This window comes from Pan troglodytes, chromosome 10 (genome assembly GCF_028858775.2).
Source record: "Pan troglodytes isolate AG18354 chromosome 10, NHGRI_mPanTro3-v2.0_pri, whole genome shotgun sequence".
Classification (NCBI taxonomy): domain Eukaryota; kingdom Metazoa; phylum Chordata; class Mammalia; order Primates; family Hominidae; genus Pan; species Pan troglodytes.
Window position 1 is genome coordinate 78721649 of NC_072408.2, and position 27562 is coordinate 78749210.

At 40.4% G+C, this 27562-nt stretch overlaps 1 protein-coding gene across 1 annotated transcript in view; it reads left to right on the top strand.

Annotated features, from left to right (window-relative positions):
• Positions 1-27562, top strand: part of TPH2 (tryptophan hydroxylase 2) — a 96203-nt gene that overhangs the window by 32824 nt on the left and 35817 nt on the right. The window contains exons 6-8 of the mRNA XM_522470.7: positions 664-860; positions 7088-7223; positions 22584-22710. Of these exons, the coding sequence (XP_522470.2) occupies positions 664-860; positions 7088-7223; positions 22584-22710 (460 nt within the window). The remainder of the gene's footprint in view (positions 1-663; positions 861-7087; positions 7224-22583; positions 22711-27562) is intronic.

Genomic DNA, 27562 nt, shown 5'->3' on the forward strand with positions numbered 1-27562 from the left:
GACCCACAAGCCTAAAATATTTACTTTTTGGCTCTTTACAGAAAAAGTTTGCTGACCTCATCCTAAATTGAGGGGGCTTAATGTGTGTATCTTTCAGCATGACCTGCAATGAATGCTCCTTATTTTTTGGTTTGCAAAACTTTCACTTTTAAATTCAGCATAGTCTTTCAGTATCTCCCAGACATTTTGGACACTGAACAAATAATCTCAAAATTACACTTGAAGATTGGGGTGAGTCTGGGCAAGGGACAAAAAGAACCCATAAAGCAATTTTATTTTTAAGAGACAAAACATTTATTACTGTTGTTAGGTGTTTGCAGAAAATGCTCTCAGAGAATAGTTTTGTACTTAAACCAGTTCCTTCTAACCCGTAACTATTACTTGTTACTGACCTCAGTTTAAGAACATAAATCTTATCACATTTCTCTAAGGATGCATGAAGATATAACTGAATTAAAAAATAATTTATATGGAAATTCAAATACACATGCACAACATTAGAAGGTTAGCATTTGCTTTAAAAAATAATACTTAATGGGATCCTTTCAGACGCTCATGTGCTCCACTTTGCCAGGGTCTGACTTGTGATAGGTATTGAGGTGAGAAAATACTTAACTCAGTGATTCAAAGTTAGATTCATTTAGTTTCTTCTCTCCTGCCTAGTGGTCAGCCCATTCCCAGGGTGGAGTATACTGAAGAAGAAACTAAAACTTGGGGTGTTGTATTCCGGGAGCTCTCCAAACTCTATCCCACTCATGCTTGCCGAGAGTATTTGAAAAACTTCCCTCTGCTGACTAAATACTGTGGCTACAGAGAGGACAATGTGCCTCAACTCGAAGATGTCTCCATGTTTCTGAAAGGTAAGATTTCACACAGGCTGTCTCTTATTAGTCAATATCCTCAATTGCCTTCCAAGGACACAGGTTGCAGCAATGGCTCTTTTTCCAAAAAAGGAAAAACAGTGATTTAAAAAATTGTTGGCTTTGAGCCAACAATTACCTGCGGCCACCTGTGGGAAGCAGAGCAGGGACTCAGCTGTTTTTGCAGCTCAGGAGCTTGCTGAGGCCTCTTTGTGGCTGGTTGTTGTAAATGGTAAGGCCCAAAGGATATTTGCAAGTTCAGCTCTGAGCTTCTTTTGATCCAGGAGCTGCTGTGCTGGGCTACATGAGTATGAAATGACCTCCAAAAGTGCCTTTTTATTTGCTTTGTTAAAAAGTATATACTGAATGATGATATTTTATGGATAATGTTGAATATTAGTGACTTTCCTCTAGGAGAAATCAGGCAACTGTCAGAGGCGTTTGGACCAGAGCAACTCCTTCTTGAATAGGGGCTGGGTAGAATCAGGCTGAGACTTATTGGGCTGCATTCACAGGAGGTAAGGCCTTCTAAGTCACAGGATGAGATAGGAGGTCAGCACAAGATACAGGTCATAAAGACCTTGCTGATAAAACAGGTTGCAGTCAAGAAGCCAGCCAAAACCCATCAAAACCAAGATGACGATGAGAGTGACCTCTGGTCATTCTCACTACTCGTTATACACTAATCATAAGGCATTGGCATGCTAAAAGACACTCCCACCAGTGCCGTGACAGTTTACAGATGCCATGGCAATGTCGGGAAATTACCCCATATAGCCTAAAAAGGGGAGGAACCCTCAGTTCTGGGAATTGCCCACCCCTTTCCTAGAAAACTCATGAATAATCCATTCCTTGTTTAGCATATAATCAAGAAGTAACCATAAAAATGGGCAACCAGCGATCCATTCCACAGCTCTGCCTATGGAGTAATCATTCTTTTATTCCTTTACTTTCTTAATAAACTTGCTTTCATTTTATGGACTCACTCACTTTGAATTCTTTGCGTGAGATCCAAGAATCCTCACTTGGGGTCTGGAATGGGACCCCTTTCTGGTCACACAACTAGTCAATAAATCAATCAACTAATTGATCAATACTTTACATTATAATTTGTGTGTCAGGGATTGTACTTGTTGCTGATGTTACACTAGTGAACCCGATGAATCATACAGTGACATCATTTCACACTCTCTGTGGGTCCCTTCACTGACAACACCCCCCTGGAACAATAGCTGGGAAATAGGCTTGTGAGGGGTTGGGGGAAGAGGCAAAGTTTCACGGTGGTCCCGCTTTCTCCTCTGTTTTTCCTTGTGCTTAGGTCCTTGGATTCTCTGCCCTTTTCTCTCTCTTCTTTCAAGTGCAGTAGTTCCAAAAGCAAAAACTTCATTGCCTGCTCTCTTTCCTGGAACTTGCTTTCTTGCTTGTCTCCCCAGTTTCTATCAGTACTGTTTTTTCTAAACTCATCAGGCTTGCCTCTAAGGACTCCCCTGAATTCCTACCCACTTTATCCCCCAATCCCATACTCAGTCCTTCTTTGTGTTAGTGTCCAATTATAGCTGTAACACATTACCACAAACTTTGTGACTTAAAACAACACGAGTTATCTCACAGTTCTGGAGCTCAGAAGTCTAAAATCAGGGTGTTGACAGGGCTTATTCCTTCTGGTGGCTTCTGTGCCCTGGCCTTTCCCAGCTTCTAGAGTCCTCCTGCATTCCTTGGCTCATGGACTCTTCTTTGCATCACTCCAACCTCTTGCTTCCATTGTCACATCTCCTTCTCTGACTCTGACCCTTCTGCCTCCCTCTTATAAGGACTCTTATGATTATATTGGCCCCACCCAAATTATCTAGGACAGTCTCTCCATCTCAAGATCCTTAAGTTAATAACATCTGCAAAGTCTCTTTTGCCATGTAAGGTCACATACTCACAGATTCAGGAGATTAAGACATAGGCATCCTTGGGGGGCCATTACTTAGCCTACCACAGTCTCCCCCTGTTGCCACTTATGGCTTCATGACATGTGGTAAATCTGTCCTTTTCTTTCTGTTCTACTGCTGTCATCCAAATTGAGGTCCTCATCATTTTATAAACTTGATGCCTATATTTTCTTCCCTTAACTCTCCTGCCCACTGCCCATAAATGTTACTTTCTAAAACATTACTTTTTTTTCTGACATCTCTGCTCAGAAACTATCATTGGCTCCCTCTTGTTTTCACTGGGACTGGCAAACTTTTTTTGTAAAAGGCCAGATGGTAAATATTTTAGGCTTTTCGGGCCAAGAGGCAAAATCAAGGCTATTATATAGGTACTTTTATAGCCATTTAAATATATCTATTAAAAATATAAAAACTGGCTAGGCACGGTGGCTCACACCTCAGCACTTTGGGAGGCCAAGGCAGGCAGATCCCTTGAGGTTAGGAGTTCGAGACCAGCCTGGCCAACATGGTGAAACCCTGTCTCTACTGAAAATACAAAAATTGGCTGGGCGTGGTGGTGGGCGCCTGCAGTCCTAGCTACTTGTGGGGCTGAGGCATGAGAATCACTTGAACTTGGGAGGCAGAAGATGTAGTGAGCTGAGATCACGCCACTGCACTCCAGCCTGGGTGACAGAGTGGGACTCTGTCTCAAAACAAACAAATGAACAAACAAACAAAACTATTCTCACTTTTGGGGTGTACAAAAACAGGCAGTGGGCTGGATTTGGCCTGCAGGTGATAGTTTGCTGATCTCTGTTTTACACGCTCAAGTCTGAACAGCTCAGCCTTAATGTGAGGCCCTGACCCAGGTTTCCAAGTTAGTTTCCTGCTGCAACTGCCCTGTACAAATCCTCTGCCCTTGCTGTGGGCTCTCTTTACCGTTGCTTAAACTCTGTTCCTTACTAGAAAATTTCATCTCTTCTCCACCTACTCAAATTCTACCTATTCTTCAGGACTCAGAGCAAGTCCTGCCTCCTTCATGAATCTTGATTATAGAAGCCACCATGATCTCTCCCACTCTGATTTCATTCTATGTTATGTGTGAACATCATCTACTATATTTGTTACTGAGGAAAAGAGATTGAGAACTACCAATCAGTATCACTTAATTAGCACCTAATTACCTCATGCCTTATGTTGTTAACTAGACTGTATTCTCCTGTCATTTTCTTCTTTGTGTCCCACAGAGCTATACGCATATTACCTCTTTACCAAGAGCTCCTTATATCGAGATGGCTTTTTACTGCATTGTTTCCCAAACCCCAATAGTTAGAATATCACCTCATAAATACTGTTGTATTTGCCCCCCAAATTAATATTCTTATGAGAGGCAGTATGGTATAGTGGCTTGGACCATAGACCCTGGATGTAGAATGTCAGGGCTTGAGTCCCCACTCTGCCCCTTCCTAGCTATGTGACCTTAGAAGAGTCACCTTAACCTTTCTGTGTCTCTGTTTCCTCCTCTGTCAATGGAGATAGTAATTTTATCTACCTCACAAGGTGGTTGAGAGGAGAAATTAATTGATATACCTTAAAGGCCTAATGTGCCTAACACATTAAGCATAGCAGAGTCTTAGCTATTTCCTTTGTTATTGTTTTCCACAACCCTTGGTGAACTGGATATATCGCCTAGTTTGTATCACGCACTGGCATGTAGATAGTATGATGTAAGTATAGGTGTCCTTATATCATTTCATTGACTCACTTTTAAAATACCTAATTTATTTAAAACATAAACTTTTAAAGCAATGGTATCTACAGATTCAAAGTTCTTGATGTCATGGTTTTATATTTTTTCTAATTCACATAAAAATAAAATACATAACTATTAAAAAAAATGTTCCTCTGTGTACTGTTACATATGTCCCACATGTGGGATATACTGGCTTAATTGATGTAATATGGAAAAAGAAGAAAATACACTTATCTTTTTGATATTCACCGGGGAATAATCCAAAGTGAAGGCTTTTGGAATGAACATAGTGCTGTTCGAATTACGGGTCTGAGGAGGCCTGAGAACAGGTTATTTCCAGCAGGTACCAGAAGACCCAGGACGGGCCTGTTTTATAAGCTTAGTTGGTTCTTGCCTCTTAAGATCATTTTCAACCATTGTGTGGTACTCTCCTAATGAGTTAAAGGAATAGCCTTCCAGGACATTATGCTAAATGAAATAAGCCAGACACAGAAAGAAAAATACTGCATTATCTCATATGTGGAATTTGGAAAAGTTAAATACACAGAAGCAAAGAATAGAACAGTGGCTACAAGGGGCAGGAGGTGGAGTAAGTGGGGAGATTTTGGTCAAAGAGTACAAAGTTGCAGTTAGATAGGATGAATAAGTCTAGAGGTCTTTTTTTTTATAATTATTATTTTTTAGATAGAGTCTTGCTCTGTTGCCCAAGCTGGGGTGCAGTGGCGTAAGCTCGGCTCACTGCAACCTCCACCTCCTAGGCTCAAGCAATTCTTGTGCCTCACCTGTATTCCCCAAGTAGCTGGGACTACAGGTGCATGCTGTCTATGCCAGCTCATTTTTTTATTTTTAGTAGATACAAAGTTTTGCCATGTTGCCCAGGTTGGTCTCGAACTCCTGGCTTCAAACCATCCACCCACCTTGGCCTCCTAAAGTACTGGGATTACAGGTGTGAGCCACAGTGCCTGGTAATCTAGAGATTTAATGAACAGCATGAGGACTGTAGTTAATAATATCATATTACATAAGGGAAATTTGTTACTAAATTTTATGTGCTCTTACTACATGCACACACACACACATAGACACACGCACACGCATGTGCACATATAACTATATGAGAAGAAAGATATATTAATGAACTTGAATGTAGTAATCATTTCACTATTACAGTAAATCCTCACTTAACGTCATCGATAGGTTCTTGAAAACTGTGGCTTAAAGTGAAACGATGTATAACAAAACCAATTTTTCCCCTCATCAACATTATGACAATACAATGTTGAAGGAAATGATGTTATTCTGGGCACTGCTTTATGTCATTCACTTAAAGTCGCAATTTTCAAGAACCTATCGACGATGTTGAGGACTCATTGTATGTGTGTATCAAAACATGAAGTTATACACCTTAAATATATACAATTTATATTAAAAAATAGAACTGCTCTTGTGAGAAGAGAACAGAACATAAAGCAGCCATTTAAAAATAGTCATGTGCTACATATAGACTGTTTGGTCAACAATGGACCTCATGCATAGTGGTGATCTTATCAGATTATAATACTGTATTTTCACTGTACCTTTTCTATGTTTAGAATGTTTAGAGACACAAATACTTACTAATGTGTTACAATTGCCTACAGTATTCAGTATAGTAATGTGTTGTACAGATTTGTAGTCTAGGAGTAGGCTGTACCATCTAGGTTTGTGTGAGTACACTCTATGAGATTTACACAACAAAATCACCTAACAATGCATTTCCTAGAATGTATCCCCATTGTTAAGCAATGCACGACTCTATACAACATTTTAATAAAATGCATATTAAAAAAAAAAAAGAATAGCCCTTCTGCTGTAAGTTTTCTGGGCCTTCCTGAGAAGAAAACATTAAGTAGCCCTTAGAATGAGAACACTGATGACTCACAACCTAATTGAATTAGTGGTATAGGGCAGGTTTATAGACTTTATTGCATTCTTACTTTGTTTCCTCTTACCATAAGCCAATAGAGCAAGTAGGGCTTTCGTGTACCTCTTCAAATCATGATAATTCATATAACATCACAGAAAACAATATAGAGTGAAGGAGTTAGCGGGTATTGGCAATAGAAAGCCTCAGTATGAACTGATTTGAAGATGCTAGTGAAGGGGGTGCTTAGCTGTGTGTCACTGAACACATGCACACAGAAGAGATCCCTAGGTATGTCTCTTAGAAAGATACCCGGTAATGTGCGGTAAGCATCACTTTCGATTGTAATCAATTTATCTGAGATTTCTTATCCTAATTGGGCTTCTGAATTTAAATCTCTAAATACTTTTTTCACCCTTCTTTTCATTTTCTTGAATGTTTTGTTCTCCTGGAAACCGTCATTTGAGAGTGATTTTAGTCATCAGAAGCACCAAACATGATAGCTGTTAACAGTATATGTCACTCAGTTGTCAAGAGGTTTATGACCTTGATTACTTTGTTTCTGGATCTTCCTTATAAATAGTAGAAGCTCCTGCTTGGGCCCTCAAGTCTTGCTGGGTTAATATTTAGTTGGCTTTTTCTGTTGCCTTTTTAGAAAGGTCTGGCTTCACGGTGAGGCCGGTGGCTGGATACCTGAGCCCACGAGACTTTCTGGCAGGACTGGCCTACAGAGTGTTCCACTGTACCCAGTACATCCGGCATGGCTCAGATCCCCTCTACACCCCGGAACCGTGAGTACTTACATTAAAGCCCAGGCCACCACACCATAAAGTGGTCAATGATCCCTTTACTTGAAAATGACTTAGGCCCTGTTTTACCTCCAAACTAATTTCCTTGAGCTAGTGAGAGTCACATCACTCACCTAAAGAGAAAAGGGCTCACTGAAGGATCAGACTCCTCAGCTGGGTCCGTGGGGGCCCCTGATATTCCAGCTCTGGCTCGATGCTCTAGCTTTATCCCAACACTGAGCCATCTGCTTGGCCAGATCTCCATTTCTGCTGATGAAGAGAAGGCACAGAAGTGTAAAGTAGACACTGACACATGGTCAGAACATGTGAGGCTCTCTCATTAGGAGGCCTCTTTCATGTGAAGGAGGTTCATGTACACACACCATAGCAACTCATTACTAATCCCCTCTCATCTCTTTCATCACTTCCAAACTCAGAACTCTGTGCTTTGCTCTCCCTGCCATTTTAGTTTCTTGAACACTTCTCTAGTCCTGCCCGCCACCTCCAGATATAGATGAGGTTTGTGATTCTTCTCTGGTTCTGTCAGTTTTCCTTTGGGGCTTTTATCCATTCTCTCCTGGACAATGGGTAAGCTAGGAGTGGGGAGAGAAGCTAAGAGGTGATGCTACACTTCTCTGACATGGGTAAGAAGCAGGAGTAAGCTGGGAACACCCACATGTTAATCATTTGGCCTAATCACACGTGGGATTGTACAGTCTCCAAGTGTGAAATGCCCTGTATCATGTTTCTTTGAGTGCTTTAAAATATGTAACAAGCATTTACTGGGAGACAACTACATGCTTGGATTGTCTGGGAATGAGACAGCATTCCTGCCCTTCCAGGTGAATGGTGAAGACAATGGTTAGCATACAGACAGACAGACAGACAGACAGGGAATATGGTGTCAGGTGTAAGTGCTTCCATGAAGTGCTAGTAAGTGCTGTGAAGACAAATAGAGCATGGCGAGGAGATGGAGAGTCCTGGGTGCTGTTTTTTGGATTGGGTCAGGACAGCTTCTTGGTAAACATCTGAGCAAAGACTTGAATGTGTATATGATGGGGTGGAGAATTTCAGGCTGAGAGAACAGCAAAAACAAAGACCCTGAGGCTGGGAGCTCTGGGTTCTTTTGCCTTCCTGGGCTCCATTAAAATGAGTGCCTTGCTTTAATCTTACCCCACTGTTCTTCAGGCCACTCAGGGTATCGCTTTGCTTATGATGCTGCTTTACTTGAATGCACTTGTGGTTAATGGGTTGCCATGGCCTTCGCTGGGGAGCAGAGAAGCTTTTGAGGTTCCAGCAGTTAAGTAGCTGATGGTAGTAGAAGTGAGCAAGGGTAAGTCAAGTCCCTGAAGCACCCCTCGTTTTCCTAGGCTGGCATAAGGCTCACAGTCCGGGTAGGTCCCTGTCAGGTCACTACATTTTTTTTTAAGCTTTTTTCAGCTTCCCTGAAAGTGTTTTCAGGGTAAACAAAGGTTACTTATAGGACCCCAGACATTTGGAAAAGAAATGCTTCTTTCAGTGGAGTGAGTGCTCAAAGAAGCACTGTCAGAGTTAGAAAGGCAATCTCTAAATCTAGCCCAGAGGGTTTACAAATGGCCTTGTTTACAAATAGAAGGCACTTTGTTAGTTCCCTTTGAATAACTGGCCCTCCTGAGACCTGTGATAGCGTGCCAATAGGTATGCAGAGAGAGAGAGAGGCAAAGAAATGAGATTTTAGCCACAGAGGATAATGTGTTACATTTTTACCAAAGTACTTTCGGCCAATTCATTCAGCAAACATTTATGTGCAATGCTAGCAGGGCAGTGCAGTGGATTCAGAGATAAATAAAATATAGTAGCTTAAAAAAAATTTTTTTTAAAGCAGTTCACATTCTGGCAGCGGAGATAGAAACATAAGTAATTAGGAAATAGTGTGGTTAGGGTTATAATTAGTGTGTGGAAAAAGTGCTGGAGAGCACAGAGGAAGGCACAGTCCTGAAAGGCTTTTCAGAGAACGTATAACCTGTGTGGGAGTCTGGAAGGATGAGCAGAAATTTCATTTTTGTACAAGGCTGGACGGGGAGGGAAGGGGAGGCTTTGCAAGTCAGGGGAAACAGCAAGTGCAAAGTTGTGGAGACACGCAAGAGGCATACATGTTCAAGGCTTGTTAGACCAGAATAGCCAGGATACAGTTTATGTATTAGGGGTGAAATGTATCTTCAGGCCATGTTATAAATGACCATTTGTCAAACTAGGACATTTGGACTTAATTCTGTAGGCAACGGGGAGCTATCCAAGGTTCTTAGGCATAGTTAGGTAAGTGTATTGGAGAAAAATGACTGGGGGTGAGGGCTGGGGAATTGTTGAGAATGAACAACACGGAAAACCAGCTAGGGAGCTCACATTCTATGAAGGAATATAGTTCAAAAGGTGTGGAGCTAGATGAGGTCAGAGGTATAGTACAAGAGGGCACCTATTTAATGCCCTCTTAACACCACAGAGATGGAAGTAACAATATCCAGTGACTACAATAGGGGTGAGACGAGGGGAGGTCCCCTAAGGTAGGGCTAAGGTTTTTGTTTGGGAAGCTGAGTGGAAAGTCATTTCTAATAATGACTGAGAATATTGGAGGAGGATCAAGCTTGGAGGGAAGAGAAAAGGAAAGAGGGAGGGAAGAGGAGGATTTGGGTTTGGGGTATTTTGTCTGTGAGGTGCCCATGGCTGGAACCTCCAGATGGAGAAGTTTCTGGTAGTTACAAATAAAGATTATAAACTCAGAAGTGAATGTAAAGCACCCACAATAGATTTGAGTAGTAATTTTTCTTCCAAGTCTCCTATGACTACACAGATAAGAGGAGACTAAGTCAGAGGATGGAAACTTGGGATTCACTCACTCGGGGTTGTTTTTACAAGCCCTTTATTTTTTGTGGGTTTCATATCATTCGTTTTTTTTTTTGTTTGTTTGTTTGTTTGTTTTTTTTTTTTTTAAGACAGAGTCTCACTCTGTCAGGTGTAGTGGTGCAATCTCAGCTCACGGCAACCTCTGCCTCCTGGATTCAAGCAATTCTCCTGCCTCAGCCTCCTCAGTAGCTGGGATTACAGGCGTGCGACACCATACCCAGCTAATTTTTTGTGTTTTTAGTAGAGATGGGGTTTTGCTATATTGGCCAGGCTGGTCTTGAACTCCTGACCTCAGGTGATCCACCTGCCTCGACCTCCTAAAGTGCTGGGATTACAGGCCTTTCATTTGGTTTTTAAAATTATTACTTTATGAATAGGTAATACATATGCATAATTCAGAATTTAAAGTTCACTAAAAGGTATATACTGTGAACAATGAGTTTCTTTCCATCCTCTGTCCGCTTGATACCCAGTGCATCCTCTCCAGAGGCAACCACTGCTACTAGTTTCCATTTCATCCTTCCAGAAATATACTATGCAGACAAAATTCTCTGTAAAGATCTTTTTAATCCTTGTATATCGCAAAGTCCTAAGTCCCTTCTCAGCCACATAGTTTGAATCTATGGGTACTATACTGGGAGGGCTGTTTCCTGCCTAAGCACTTTCACAGGCATTGTCTTTGTAATGAAATCCCATTTCCTCAATTGAAAACCAACTAGAGGGCAGATTCTCCAATTTATGAAGTTCAACTTGGCTACTGTGTTTGCTGCTTGTACTGTGTTTCCAAATAACTGCTTTCAATTGCTGAACTGTTGTAGTGGAGGCTGCGCTAATGAGACAAAGGTGAGCACTGAAGATCCAGGTAGAAATGAGCATGAAGCAACAAAAAAGACATTATCTGAAAAAAGAATTTTATTTTCCCTTTCAGTCTGATAGAATGTATTTTGCCATCAGAGCTTTCAACACACATTGGATTTTAAACATATCTTCGACTTCTTTTTACATTTTACAATTTTAAAGACTCTGGCTTCTCTAAACCTGGTACACTAGAAACCAAACCTTGCCTTCACACAATATATTCCTGTAACAAATCTGCACATGGACTCCCTGAATCTATACAAATAAAAAAAAAGTGATGGCAGATTAGACTGGTTTCCTGGGGGAAAGTTTTCTGGCCTGGAAGACAATAAAGAACCCCTGGCAAATTAGTGACTTCTGGTTTTCCTGGTGGGAGGAGTTGCTTTTCTATGCATTAATGCCTGGATTGAAAGGTCACTGATCTGCTAGAAGAGGAAATGGACTCTTGCTTTTTCTCCCTTTGAGCAGTGCCTGAGGCAATGAATCTGCATTTCAGTTTTGCCTGGCTCCATGCTTTGATCAGCTGTGGTTGCAATGTTCTCACTAATTGGATAATGAAGTTTGCAAATGATTTCCTTTAAAAAAAATCAATTGGGCCAAATTCAAAGTTATTCCAATAAACCTTCCCTCTCACTCACTGGAATGAGAGGGAAAGATGCAGAGTTCCAAGTTATGTAGGCATGTGAGCGTCGCCTGGCATGTGTACAGTGGCAGAACAAAATCTTGAGAAGTTCTAAATCTCCCTGATCTCCTTTTTGTCTCTCTGGGAAGTCCATTGTGTGCTCTCTCATGCTATGCCCTCCGTCCACCTCATCTTTTAGAACAGGGTTACTTGCAGATCCTAGGCAGAGAGGGTGCAGTGTATCAGGAACGCAGTCCTCCTTCAACCCTGGGTCCTGTGGATCAGGAATGGAGAGTCAGGCAGAGAGAGAAAGAGAGAGAGAGAGAGACAGACAGACAGACAGACACACAGAGAGAGAGAGACAGAGAGAGAGAGAGAAAGAGAGAGATAGCACAAACCCTGGCAACTAGCAGTGTGTGGGCCCCTTAAGGTTCATGGTCAGATGTCTCAGTGGTCTGTTTAAAAGGCAAAGTGAGGGCCCAGTCTGCTAGGTAGGAACGATAACTCACAGCTCTTATCACTGGCCGCTAGCTTGGGCCATATGGGTGTGGTGTTCTATTTCTAATGCCAAAGCAGCACCCTTTGCTGTGTTGTTCCCATTCCACACATCTCTTCTTTTCTGCCGGCGTCACTTTTCAAATCAAAGAGCAAACTTTCAGCATTGAGGAATAATTCAGGGCACCAGTGACTAATATTGCAACTTATATTGCCGTAATACAATGAAATACATTTGTGTTAAGGAACATCTTTTTTGTTGCAGTTGACCAGTTTACTGGCAATTAATGTTATTTTTAAATATAACTGTTTAAAGGCTTTGCAGTCAGGTGGTTTTTCTTATAATTGCCGCTGTTTAATTTTATAAGAAAAATAAAAGTGAATTATTTCTGACACATTTTTCATCCGTTTCTAAGTAAAGTAAATGAATTTTTTGCTTATTAGGAAAGCTTGGTTGCTCCTCTCTTGATTGAACAGATGTCTCTCACTAGGTCCATAATGAGAGGAAAAATATGAATTTTTTCTTTCCCAACTTTTCCTCCTTGTTCCCACTCGAGAGGTTCTGGGACTTGGGCCCTGGCTGTTGTTGGTGTTTTTAATATCAGGCCCTGCTGAAGTCATCTCAGCATGGTCTTCCTGCAGAGCTGGGAGGATAAACCAGAGCTTTACGGAGTTTAACCTGCATGCCCATGAGCTGTGTTTAGCTTAAACTTGTTCTTTCCCATGGGACATGCGAGCTTGGTGCCAAGCCTCCTGCTCATCCACCTGGCTTCCTCCATAGCACTATTACCATTCTTGCTGCTCAGGATTGCAGTGCAGCATTATTACTGGTGATTCTTGGAAAATGGCATGTTCCCAGAAAGCCGGTCATCTGGCCTACCTTTCCTGCTTTGTAACTGGTGCACATACCCTCAGTTTGGTAGCCATGCTCTCCCTTAGGAGAAGTCTGGTTTGGGCTATACTGAGGGCCAGTTAAGATGTTAGAGGCCCCAAGACCTGAAAATACTTTAATTCCTTCCATCCTTCAGCATAGATAATCTTGACAGCAATCACAACAGCAGTAGCAACAATACTTTTACTATGAATAGCAAACATGTCTATATATATCAACTGGACACAGGTTTACTGTTAATAGCACCAGACACTATTTTAAGTGTTATGTATGGACGGACTCACCTAATACTACAACACTTTGAGTTGTTATATTATTATTCTGAGTTTATAGATGAGGAAATAAGACACAGAAAGGTTAAGTACATTGCCCAAGGTAACACAGCTGGTAAGTACGTGAGTCAGGGTTTGAACTTCAGGAGTAATGCCAGCACCTGTGGGCTTAGCCACTACTTTGTTAATCAGTAACACTAAACAAAAATACTCAAAACTTATTTGTATGCTGAAGCTGAATAGCATTTTTGTTGTTGTTGTTGTTGTTGTTTTCCAATGGCATATTTTGTAGAAGGGATTTGAAAAGGCTACTTTCTTTTTTTATTTTTTGAGACGGAGTCCCACTCTGTTGCCCGGGCTGGAGTGCAGTGGTGCGATGTCAGCTCACCGTAACCTCCGCCTCCTGGGTTCAAGCGATTCTCCTGCCTCAGCCTCCTGAGTAGCTGGGATTACAGGGGCCCGCCACTATGCCTGGCTAATTTTTGTATTTTTAGTATAGACAAGGTTTTATCATGTTGGTCAGGCTGGTCTCGAACTCCTGACCTCGTGATCCAGCCACCTCGGCCTCCCAAAGTGCTGGGATTACAGGTGTGAGCCACTGTACCTGGCCTTGAAAGGGATACTTCCTTACTTTTATTTGGTGACCCTGATTTGCTAGAACCCTAAAGACTGTTTATGGCTATTATATAGTTTAGTGCTGTGCTGCCCCATCCAGTTCTCAGCCCAACTTCCAGGCTCCTTAGAGGCCTGCCCTCCCCTTTGATCTTCACAAGGTCACAGTTGGTCTGCCCCATTTATCAAGAGGAGGAGGCATCTGCTATCTCACTGGGAAAAAGAAGGGGACAGCACCTGTCTACAGTATTGAGCATAGCTTATATGCTAGGCTTTTCTAAGCACTGCAGACCCAAATATGAACATGGCCTAACCTCTGTCCTGGAGAAACTTACTCCTTCTTAAGTGACAAAATACCTTCTCAAAGGGCAGTAATGCAGGTAGGAGACTGCTGTGTCCTCAGGCAGAAGGACCTAAGGACTGATTGTCCAGAAATGTAGGCCCCTCTCTCAGCTCCCAGTGTGACTGTCGGCAAGCCATTTAACCTCCCTGTGTGAGAGATGATGAAATAACACTTTGATCTTTGGAGAGAAAAAAGCTTTATAAAAATACCAAATAAGTCCACCCTTACTCGGCACCTCTTAAATTCATGTGGAGGGATAATGTGCCTCATAAAATTCCAATGCGTCCTTAGTTACAAGGCCACGTTCCTAGACCTGGACTCCCAAGTTTTCAGTTGCAATATTGTGTCTAGTTTTGTGAAGTGCCTAAAGCAAAAATAACCCCTGAGATTTCTTATAAAGCCTTTTGTCTAAAGAGCTTAAGCATTCTAACAATATACATTCTATTTTTAAAAAATCATATACATTATTTAAAATGTGCAGTTTGAAACCAAAATTGTGTCTAACTGTCTGCTGGAGCCCTGTTTTTGTTCTTTTAGGCTGTTTTCTGTAGTGACTTGGGATAAAGCTTCAATACTTCAGCCACCCTTCTTTTTTTTTTTTTTTTTTTAGCAGATTCAAAGCAGGATTCCTTATGTCACTCTCCCCTACCCCTGCACCCAGTTCTGTTTTCCTTGTGCGGAGCCCATAATCCAAAATTAGCACTTAAAAGCACCTGGCCCAAATCAAAATTCATATTCCTTCAGCACTCTGTAGTCAGGGAGAGGTTCATTATGTATTTTCAGGTGTGGAAGACTGAGATGACCAGGGAGAAATGTTTCCAGGAGTATTTGCATTTTTAAATTGCAAGTTCAGAAGAAGAAATCCAAAATGATTGAATTTTATGCAAGAAAGAGGTAATCACTGTTCATACCTCTTTACTACCGTGTAGAGAATTGTGTCTATGGATGGGCACAGAAGCCACCACAAGAGAGAAGGAAAGAGGGAGCAGACATTTCCCACACACGTTCTGTTTGTCTGGCATCATCCCACTCATCTCTATTAGGTGGACAGGATTGTCACCATTTTACAGATGGCAATTCCAAGGTTCAAAGAAGTCAGGTAATTTCCCTAAGGTTACACAACTAGAAAATAGCAAAACCAAGTTCTGGTCCAAAGCCTTTATGTGACACTGGAAATTAGGAAAACCATACTTGAGTTTCACTTGGATTCACTTCTATTTGGAACAACAGAGCCCCATCATCACCTGCTCTATTCAGTTGAGTTTAAAAAGCAGTTATTAAGCATATCTTATGTGCCAGGCTTTTTTAAGCACTGCAGACCCAAATACGAACATGGCCTAATCTCTGTCCTGAAGAAACTTACTCTTTTTTAAGTGATAAAGTACCTTCTCAAAGGGCAAAACTTATTCAGGTATGATAGGCTTAGGTATAAATACAATTTAATATAATAAGTAATAATACCTAACTTACGGGAACTAAGATTTTCAATGCATTCTCTTACTACATTGTTTAATAATGTAAGAGATGGCTGGGTACGGTGGCTCACGCCTGTAATCCTAGCACTTTGGGAAGCCGAGACGGGCAGATCACCTGAGGTCAGGAGTTTGAGACCAGCCTGGCCCAACATGATAAAACCCCGTCTCTACTAAAAATACAAAAAAATTAGCCAGGGGTGGTGGCGGGTGCCTGTAATCCCAGCTACTCGGCGGGCTGAGGCAGGAGAATCGCTTGAACCCGGGAGGCGGAGCTTGCAGTGAGCCGAGATCAGGCTACTGCGCTCCAGCCTGGGTGATAAGAGCGAAACTCCATCTCAATAAAAGAAAAAATAATGTAAGAGAGAAGAAATCTTACAATCTCCATTTTATAGATGAGAAAACACTATGTCTGTGTTGTCCAATATGGTAAGATGTGGTTATCTACATTTATTAATTAAAATTAAATAAAAGTACACATTTGGTTCTTCAGTAGCACTAGCCACATTTCAAGTGTTCAGTAGACATCTGTGTCAAGTGGCTATTATATTGCATGGTGCAGATACAGAACATTTTTATCATTGCAGGCAGTCCGATTGGACAGTGCTGCTCTAAGTAATTTGCCTACACGAGAATATGAGAGATGAACTTAGGTCTGACTGTAGGGTATATGCTTTTGACTGTTGTGTTATATTGCTTTCTTAATTACACTGAACTTGGAGAGGTGGAGAGAAAGTTAAATATCTTTTATTTCTTCAAGAAATAAGAAACACTTCAGAAATGGTGGGTGTATTAGGTCATACTTGCATTGCTATAAAAAATACCCGAGACTGGGAAATTTATAAAGAAAAGGGGTTTAATTGGCTGGCGGTTCTGCAGGCTGCACAGGAAGCATAGTGGCATCTGTTTCTGGGGGACCTCAGGAAGCTTCCAATCATGATGGAAGACAAAAAGGGAACACTTCACATGGCGAAAGGAGGAATGAGAGAGAGAGTTGGAGGGGGTGTGCCACACACTTTTAAATGACCAGATCTCGGGAGAACTCACTCACTATCCCGAGGACAACACCAAGAGAATGGTGCTAAATCATTAATGAGAAATCCACCCCCGTGATCCAGTCACCTCCCACCAGGCCCCACCTTCAACATTGGGGTTTACATTTTAACGTGAGATTTTGGCTGGGTACAAATATCTAAGCTATATCAGTAGGGAGCTAGTGATATACCAACAGAATTTCCATTGCACTCTTTCTGTGGTCCCTCTAAGAACTGGAAATTGTTTCTTTTTATGCATCAGGAAAGTTTGTACTTGCTATTTGATTGCCTTTTTCTGGAACCAGATGGTGACTTTTGCTAGGAGTTATTCTAAGATTATGCCTTATTTACTTTTAAGCCACATTTCCTAATATAGCACCTGGTACAAATAGGCACACAATGAACTAAATTTTAAGAAAGACAACTATAATATCTGCCAGTCTTAAAAGAATTGTAGTAAAGAAGAGAAACATCAGTGCACATCCTTATGATTCCTAAGGGGAAAAAGCAAAGAAGATTTTCCCCAATGCAACATCCAGGTTCCTGGCTTTATTAAAAAAAAAAAAAAAAGGTGACTTTTTGTAGCTATACTGTGATAGGGATATAAGAAGGAGTGATCATAAGAATTGCCTAAAATCTTATCTGGGTCAGATTTTACAGTATGCTATTTTAAATCTAAACTAAAGAAACTCTGTATATGGCTCCAAAAGAAGCCCTGAGAAAAAGTTGCCTCACTACCAAGTTAATTCCCCTTATCATCTTATGCAGTGAAAGCAAACTAAGTCACCTGTCTGCAACGCATCCCAGTGTGTTATCCCACATTACTTGCATTTACCCATCAACTGTTGTGTGAAAGCTGAAAAACGCGCCCTATTTTGGCTCCCAGCTCATCCTCCTGCTTCCTTTTATTAATGCAAAGTCTTCACCTCTCCCGCTCATCTCCCTTTCCTTCTCTTTGTGATTTAGCTAAAGTGTTGGCTTCTGTGTCATTTAGAGCAAACAAAACCTAAAGAAATATGTTTTAAAAGACAGATGTGCAGATTTTGGATGGGAAGCAAATGTTGGATGCTCAGTCAATTCCTCGTAAAGGCTTTAATTTACAACAAAAATAAAAAGGAGTTGTTCAACGCGTAGTGTGAAGAGTCAGCTTTGAAAACTGATAAGAGGAGAAAAATGCCAGACTCATTTTGAATTTGAACTTAACAACCAGAACCCTTATTTCTTCATAGCAAAATGATGGCTACTTTCTTGGACTGAGTTAAGAATTTCCCAGAGACATTTCGCCGAGGCTCCTTTGTGGACCTGTTTCTGCAGGCTTTAGAATCCCCCTAGCAGGGCTTATCAGAGAAGATTCCAATTTAGAGCAGCAAAAGTTTAGTGTCTGTTATCAGCTCTTGCTTTTTTTTTTTTTTTTTTAAATAAAAAGGAGACATGATGTTTTACAGTGTTAACAGCTTTGAAAGGTCTTGTATTTCCAGTGAACAGAGCACATTTGTGAAAAGGACTCTAAAAAGCATTATTCAGGCAAAAATGTATCAAAGGGATGGGAGTTAAAAAGAAAAAAGTTTGCTGATGTAGAGATTGGAGGCAGCATGTACTGACAGGTGCAATTATGGCCAAATAATTGAATCTTTTTGGAGAGATCTGGTGAGATAAGGCAATAGTTGTGAACTCACATCGGAAACCTGTTCATAATTAGATACTCAGGGGTTCGGCTGTGGATGATACAACCAAAGTAGGGGTCTCAAACTACTTTACATGCAGGACACAGCGCAGTGGCATTTGCACTTTGTAAAATAGAGTTTAATAGCATAATTTCAGCCCAACAGACCTTAATTGGCACAGAGGTTAGAGAGAAGGCTTTGCAGTCTGCATTCTCCCTCAGACTCCCCATAGCCTGGAACCCCTCTCTGCCCCAAAGAGTGGAAGTGACTTCGGCTTCTAAGTCCTCTGCAGAGAATCTAAAAAAATGTAAACTTTTCAAAGTTAATGAATTGCTTTTATTAGTAATGTTAAAAATCTTTGCTCTTTGGTTGAAGAGTTTCCAGGCACTTCAATTTCCTTTGTCTACATGTACCTTAGCCAAACACAGTGGGATAGAGAACAATATGGTGTTTATTTCTGAGAAAGTTTCACCAAAGACATAAAATATAATAACCTTGTTCCTGGTCTTGAAATACAGGTGCTTAAAGCCTTGGCCCAATGACATGCTATGTCCACACTTTGTTCAGGAATCTGAAGGGAAGTTCTTTCTCAGGGTCTCTGCATGGAAATGGAGCTGAGAAGTGGGCACAAGTTAGCAAAATACAGCAAGATCATTTCTACTTATAACAGAGCAAAGAGTATCTCTGAGGTTCCATTAATCTGCTAGACAACTCACTTCAGGCTTTCATTCTTAATGAAACAATATAACTTACTCTGCTGTATTGTATGATTTTTTTCTTCCAAATTTATAATTTCTTTTATCCTCTTCTATGTGTAGTTAGATTACTTTGTCATTGCAATGGTATTAAAGGTTCTTAAGTTGGCTAGTGAGTTACAGGTTTCTGATAATGACGTCTTAACACTCAGGTGATAGCTCCTTTTTCTGTCATGGAGAACTGACTCCTGAATGTCTTTGGATCTCTAGTATTTTCCTAACTGCTAACTTTTCACCTTACGTTCTACCAGTAAGCTTTCGGACTCCATTAGTGTCTAAGTAGACAGAAGACTGTCTTTTGGATTGGCTTTCTTCAAGTATTTAACAAGTTCAAAGGTAAATTCTGTACTGCACCAAGCATCTACCACCACTGTAGCTTTGACCTACCCTATTCTTTTCTTACATTATGAAGCATTTAGCACAGTGCCTGGCTCATAGTAAGCATTCACTGTAATTGTTACTTTAGTTTCCGCTCACCTTGTTTATGTCAATGAGAGAATACTCATCATCTTCAGTATTTTCTTGGAGTTTGACATAGTGACTAATTTAAAATTATTGTTGCCACATCTTCTGCCTGGATCAGTGGGAGCTCTTTAGCATTTACATCATGAGCCACAATGGAGGTTTTCAGATTTTTCCATGGTAGGTTACTTGATCTTAATTCCAATATTGGTGCAGGCGGCATGACCTTTTAAAAAAATTGATCACAAGAATGAGTCCATAGGGTCCACTCCCGGCTTAGAACTATTGGACTTGTAACTGAATCAAATGCACATGGAGAATGAATTAGTTACCCATCTACCTCTCAGTCACCACCTTTAATTATTCTTCAGTATCATGGTGTAATTTTAGTGGAATTAAACTTGAACAGCTCTAAATTACATAATCACATTCAGTTGTAGTTTTAAGTACTAGTTGCTTGAAGCTTGCTAGGAGAGCTCCTAGAGTCATCAGTTATACAGTGAATCTCAGCCCTGGCTGTGTCTCATTATCACCTGGTGAGAGTTTAAAAAAAATGCTCAGGTTTATCTCAGGGAGCCTGATTGAATTAGTCTAAGGCAGGGCCTAGCCATTCGGTATTTTTAAAATGCTCCTCAAGTGATTTGGAAAGTTGAGAAGCACTGAGTTGGAGGAAAAGAGACTTAGGAAATACTGACTACATTTTTACTTGTGCTAGCTAGCTTGGCTAAACTCTCTTCCTACGGCCTAAGCTGTGTACGCCCCAGCCCCTTTCTTGCTTACACCATATCTGCAAATTGAAACAACAGAGAGCAGAAAGAGTGTAGCTTTGGAGTTCAAAAAATTTGATTTCAAACCTTGTCTCTGGGCTGGGTGCAGTGGCTCATGCCTGTAATCCCAGCACTTTGGGAGGCTGAGGTGGGCGGATCGCTTGAGGTCAGAAGTTCAAGACTAGCTGGGGCAACATTGTGAGGGACCCCCCCACCCCCACCCCCACCCCCGCCCCTGACATTTCTACAAAAAATTAGCCAGGTGTGGTGGCATGCGCCTGTAGTCCCAACTACTTGAGGGGCTGAGGTGGGAGGATTGCTTGAGCCCAGGAGGTCCAGGCTGCGATGAGCTGTGATTGCCCTACTGCACTGTAGCCCGGGCAACAAAGGGAGACCCTGATTAAAAAAAAAAATGTCTCTGTCTTTGCCAAAAGTGTGGTAGCCTAGGAAAAGATTCTTAGATTTACTAAATTTTAGCTTCCTCATTTGTTAAATTGGAATAATAAAGCTTCTCTTATTATATTTATTATTCCTTTATAAAACACGTAAGGAAAGATTCAGTTACCAATGTGACATGAAAACATTTAGCACAGTACCTAGTACACAGTAGGAGCTCAGCATATTCTCTCTCTCTTCTTTATTTTTCATTTCTTCATATGTAAAATGAAGGGCTTGGATTACATTTAAATGCCCCTATACCCTAAAATCCAGTGAATCTGCTTCTTTGCCATAAGCAATGTGATTGAAGAATAACCACCTCGTATGCCTTTTGTTTTAAAAAACAAATTCAGTTCAGTTCATGTACCAAAAAGGAAGTTATTGACACAGTTGACAAGGGATGAATTTGGAGTTTGTTTCAGTATCCTGTCCACTATTCTCAAGTGGCTGCCCTTTCAACCTGCTCTCTATGAAGTAACTGGCCAAGACTGGGGATACGGTTTGAGTTGTGGGAATAAGATTTTTTGATTGAGTGATTGAGTGATGCTCTCTGTTTTATGTGGGCATCAATCTTGGCCCTTGACCATCATTCATTTGCTTCAACTGTGTGACCATCCAACATACTTTATAATTGTAATAATGGTAGCACCTGGTATTTGTATTCTAGCACCTATTTGAAGTGATAGATTTCAGAGGAGTACAAGTGAAATCAAAACTATCTTTTAATTACTACCTAGGTAATTGGTGTTTTTTCGTCAATAATTTAAAATGTTCCTGCATCTCAATCCATTCCCAGACAACCATAGGGGAATTCATTCCATTACAGCTTGGTATCATGGAACGGTTCATTATTCATGGCAATGACTCAGGAAGGCATCTGCCTTGTATTGTCGTGAAAGATACCTGTCTTTTGCTCACTTTTCTGGCTCCAAATGAAAGCTCAGGCAAATGAGAGAGGTTCCAGGCTTCTATTACTACCTAGTTCAGGCTAACCAAAGCAGAGAACTGGGAGATTTTCTAATGTGTTATCACAAGAGAGTTGCTTACATTAGAGCCATAAATCATCTACTGGAAAAGCGACTTTGATCATGATGACAATAGAATCCTCTGCCATTACCCATTGCCTGGCAGAGTGTAACAGAGTTGCAGTGCACCTTAAGGGTTAACAGCAAGAGTTGAAAAACATGACAAATTGGATTCCAATTTTGCCTTCCTCACTATCTATAGCAAGAAACAGCAAATTTTTTCTGTAAAGGGCCAGCTAGTTAATTATTTTAGCCCTATGATCTCAGTCACAACTACTCAACTCTGCAGTGTGATCAAAAGCAGCCACAGATAATACACAAATGAATGGGCATGGCTATATTCCAGTAAAACTTTATTTACAAAAGCAGGCAATGGACCAGATTTGGACCATGGCTGTTGTTTGCCTATCCCTGATCTATAGGATCCTGTGCTAACAAGTTACTTTAATTCTCTAAGGTTGTTTTGAGAATAAAAGATATAAAGCATACAATAAAACACTTACCATGTACTTGGTATATAGTAAGAGCTTGAAAATAGTAGTTGCTTTTATGTTATTAAAATATGGTATATCATATGTTTTAAGTGCTGTTGATTATGAGATGCACTGGGATTTCAGACATATTAAAATGATTAAGAAGTTCCAGCATTGATGAACTGTAGTAACTAATTAATTACAGTGACAAGGTCTTATTTAGGTTTTTAAGTCTTGTTCTACCAGTGGTAATTTAAAGCTTCTTATTTAACACATCTTTGTGATGCCTTTTTTGTCAGAGACACATGCCATGAACTCTTGGGACATGTTCCACTACTTGCGGATCCTAAGTTTGCTCAGTTTTCACAAGAAATAGGTCTGGCGTCTCTGGGAGCATCAGATGAAGATGTTCAGAAACTAGCCACGGTGAGTTCATTTTCAACTTAAAACCAGTTCTATTTATGTCCATTTGTAAGGTAAAGAAAGCTTCAGGATTATTGACTATGAGTTATAGGTAAATATTCTGGAGAAAACATGGTGAACTTACCTTTTCCTATGTTGTATTATTTTGAAGCACAATGAATTATCAGCTTATTGACCACCAAAACATTTGTATTTTATCATTCTTGTTCGGGGGTCAGCTAGAGATAAAGGGCTAGATAGTAAACATATTAGGTTTGTGGGTCGTAAGGTCTCTGTCAGAATTACTCAGCTTAGCCACTGTGGTATGAAAGCAGCCACAGACAACAAATAAGTAAATAAATGAGTGTGACTGTGTCCCAATAAAACTTTATTTATAAAAGCTGGTGGTGGGCAGATTTAGCCTGTGTGCTGTGGTTTGCTGACTCTCACAGAAATATTAGTAATAGTAAAAGGTATACATATATGATAAAGTAGGGGTTGCACCTGAAACTCTCTCTGATTATTCTAGGTGGTTGTAGTCAGACATAATTTGAGTCAACAAGGAGTAAGACACTGAGGCTCAACAATTATTCTAAGTACAAAACCAGGAAAAGATTTAATGGATGTTATAATATCTTCCTAAAACTGAAGTTCTTCTGAAAACAAGCAATATGAGAGAAAAGGTTTAATGTTGGCTGCTACCTTTAAGATGCTGAAGGGCCAGATCTAGCATGCTCATATGCTGTACCCTAGCTCCATTTCTAAGGGCCCAGGAAGAGAAAAAGCAGTTTTAGCCAACCCATTACCTACAGGGACCAGTCAGTTAGCCTAGTGAGCAAAACCACCAAGGGATGAAAAATGCGATCTTAAATTGTATGTATTCAGCACAGGTACACCACAGTGGCATATTTGATATGCAGGAATATTCTTCATTTCCACCCAGAAATAAGTTTTCTCCTAGATTTCTTAAAACACACACAGATCTTTCAGTACATCTTTTGTTTCCTACTTTTGATAAAAATATAGGAACTGGGAGATATTTCTCAACTAAAAGATAAATAGCAATGCAGAAGCCATCTAAATGGCAAGGACCTCTGGGGTCAGTATGGAGATGAATAGGCTCTGGTGGGGGCTGTGGTGGACAAGGACACCATGTCTCCTGTATAGCAGGTTCTCAGCTTCTACTGCTTGTTGCCAGAGATGGGATGCAGGACTTTGTGTTGCTAGAGACCTCCTAAATTTTTTAGAGAGACTGGCAATCTAGATTTCTCAATGAAATTTAATGATTTTTAAATGTTGGCTTATTAAAAAAAGTCCCACCATTATGAGCTGAAGAAAATATATTTGTAGACTGAATCTAGATCTTGACTTCCAATTTGTAACTTCTGGTATAAGGATTGTATCTCATTTGTATTGGCTATCCATCACGATATAATAAATTATCTCAAAGCTTAGTGGCTTAAAACAACAAACATCTATTATATCATAATTTCTATGGTTGGAAATTTGAAAGCAGCTTAGCTGAGTGGTTCTGGCTCAGGGACTCTCAGGAGGTTGTAGTCAAGATGCTGGCTGGGCCTGTAATTGTCTGAAGGTTTGGGAATTGGCTTCCAAAATGGCTCACTCATGTGACTATTGGCAGGAGGCCTCGGTTCCTCACCATGTGGGCCTCTCCTTAAGCTACTTATGACATAGCCACTGGCTTCCTCCACAAGTGATGACAGAGAGTGAGAGCAAGGAGAAAGCTGTGATGTCTTTTGTGGCTTGATCAGATGCTGTTCACATTGGCCATATTCCGTTCATTAGAAGGGACTCATTTCAGCCCACGCTCAACTGGAGTGGAATTAGTTTTCACCATTTAGAAAAAGGATTGTCAAAGTATTTGTGGATATATTTTAAAACCACCATATCATGAGTTGTTTAGTTCTGAAACCTTGGTTCTGGTTTTAAATGCCTTGTTTTGGAACCTTTTCTGTGCATTTCAAACTTGCCTTGAAATTTTCTGGTTTCAGTCTTTGACTCCCTTCTGCCTATACCCTTGATCACGGAGCAAGATATATCGCTCACTTGTCTGACCTTGAATAGCCATAAACTGATACTCAATGGCCAGGCTGTGTGGAGCTGACGTGTGTGTGTGTGTGTGTGCATGTGTGCATGTGAACATGGGCATCTAAATAGAGGAGAAGAAGAAATAAGGCAGGAGTTTATGGATGTAAATGGAGGTGGATCCTCGTGAGTGCTGGTAATCCTTTTTCTAAAACAGTGACACGAATACCATTTTATTGTCCTTTATTTTTACAGTCCATCAAATTATGATTGATTAATTCCATCATTCAAATTACATTTATAAGGAATATGACAATGTTCTCCTCACTTTTTGGAAATTTATAGCTTATATCGACAAAACAGATTTTTTAAGAGGATAGTTTGTACTGAATCTTTAAAGATGAGAAAAGATAGTCAAGTGGAGAAGAGTGAAAGAGGGAATAGAGGAATAGTTTTAGTCAGAATAATCTCTCTGGTTTGGCAGGGCTGTGTTCCTTTATGGGGGCTCTGGGGTATGATCCGTTTTGTTGCTTTTTCCACCTTCTTGAGGCCGTCCGCATTCCTTGGCTCATGGCTTTCTTCATTCCTCTTTAAAGCCAGCAATGCTGCATCTCTTTGACCTTGTTTCTCTCATCACGTGTCTCTTTCTCTCACTGACCAAGACTGAGAAAAGTCCTGTGCTTTTAAGAGCTTCTATGATTAGATTGGGCCCACCGGATAATTTATGATAACCTTCCCATCTCACTATGTATGGCCATCATCAACATCTGCAAAGGTAACATATTCACAGGTTCTGGTGATTAGGCCATCAAAATCTTTATGGGATCATTATTCTTTGTTTCTATTTTTACACTTTCTGGGAAAAATGAATACTCATACCTTGAAATCTATTTTACTAGGCCAACAAATTTGTAGGGCGAGTAAGTTTTCTTTAGGAGCTTGCATTCCTTAGGATAATTCCAATACTCTTGGCCTTGAGTTGCTTGAGCTCCAACAGCTAAAAACACTTCCATCTAGTAGAGAACATTAGGCCATTAATCATGTTTCACCATCTCTTTTTCTCTCCCTCTCTCTTTTATTGTCCTTTCCCTGAAATGTACCTGCTTTTTTGCAAAAGCCAATTTAAGCTACCAGGTATTCTTTAAATGGCTAAAGGATCCTAGGTACCATGAGGTAGGGACAGGGGGAAAAAAGAGGTGGTAGTTTCTTCAAGAAAGTCACAGTCTAGTACCCCAAAATACAAAAAACCCAGAGTCAGTATTACTTTTTATTTATATACATGAGTAGTTATGTAGAAGAAATGGATTTAGCTGAATATTCACCATGTGTGAGTGAGTTCTGAGTTCAGTGTTGGAGGCTGGGCTTCAGGATAGGGGGCAGGAGCTAGAAGAGATGGTCTTCTCTATATAGGTCATGGCTAGGAAGGATCAAGTGTCCTTCCAAGGAGGCCAACCTACCTGCAGTCTTATGATGACTTTGAAAGTTTAAAAGAAAGTGTAAACTTGCAAAGGACTTAACATAAATGCTTTAAATGCAGTGAAGAATTTGGGATGGAGTAGGGGTGGGTGTTTGCCTCACCATGGTTTTGACTGATTCACTCATTTCTCTTTTCTTGATATTGCTTGAGCTCCCACCCCAACTCACTCTGACTTTCTGTCTCTCATGACCCTTCCAGTTCCAAATTTTCCCAATTCTATAGGCTGCCCGTTTACTTCGAATAGTGTTTTGCAGACCAAAGAGAAATTTGGAAGGATTTTTCTGTATGATGTGGAGAGTATGGAGGAGGATAACCTCACACAGCGTGAGGAGGCTAAGGGAGATTGTTCCTGAAATGATACTAAAACTGCTATTGACTTCAAGAGCCACATACCATCCATCAGTTAAAAACAAAGTGAATAGAAAATTGCCAGAAGATAGTCTTGAAAAAAAAAACCACAGATTCCAACCAGGCAATTTCAAAGTAAGCCCTGGAATAAATAACCTGTTGGATACCATGCATATTAATGAACCTCAAACCATATACCGAAACTAGAAGGCAAATTTAATGACCCACTTGCAGAAACAAAAATATTAAGAGCTCAGGTCTTACTGGCAGGGATAAAAAGTCTATGGCAGGGGGATAATGGTAGCTAGCAAGGCCAGATAAGAAATAGAGGTATTATTAGCTGATTTCCTCAAAGTTGTTCACATTAAGTCTTCTGAAGAAGTAGAGGGAAATGAGCAATGAGATGCACCAAAGGAGAAAAATCTGTAGAGAGGACAAATGGAAAGCCATGGAAATCACTATTTATGCAGAACAATGAGACAGGCCATATTACTCTTTGACTCTAGGTGAGATTTATATTATTAATGACTCTGTTTCTATAGTGCCTGCTTTTCCTTATTTAGTGAATTTAAGCACTTATGAAAAAGAGAGTCATGCCTAGTGAAAGCAGACATGTAATAACTTTCTGTGATGTGCTATTGACAAATCCATCTAAAGAAGAAAACCACCTCCACTAGGACTAATCGACACCGCCAAACTCTTTGTCCAAAGCAGCTTTTGAACTTCTTGGTCTGATTTTCCGAGGTACTAGACTATATTGCCTATGGCTCTTCTATCTCCTTGCTATATTTCTATAGAATATTTATTTTGACATTTTAATAATGCTCAGTTTTGAGAATAAAGCTATCTCTGCTATTTAATGTGGGCAATGGTTTCTATGCCCTGAGAACCATTTAAATGAACTCTTTTGTATCTGAAGAAATTGATGACAATGCTTAGAAAACGTATTTCAAATGCATTGTTATACATGTAAATAATTTGCCCTCTGGTGGATAATAAATAAGA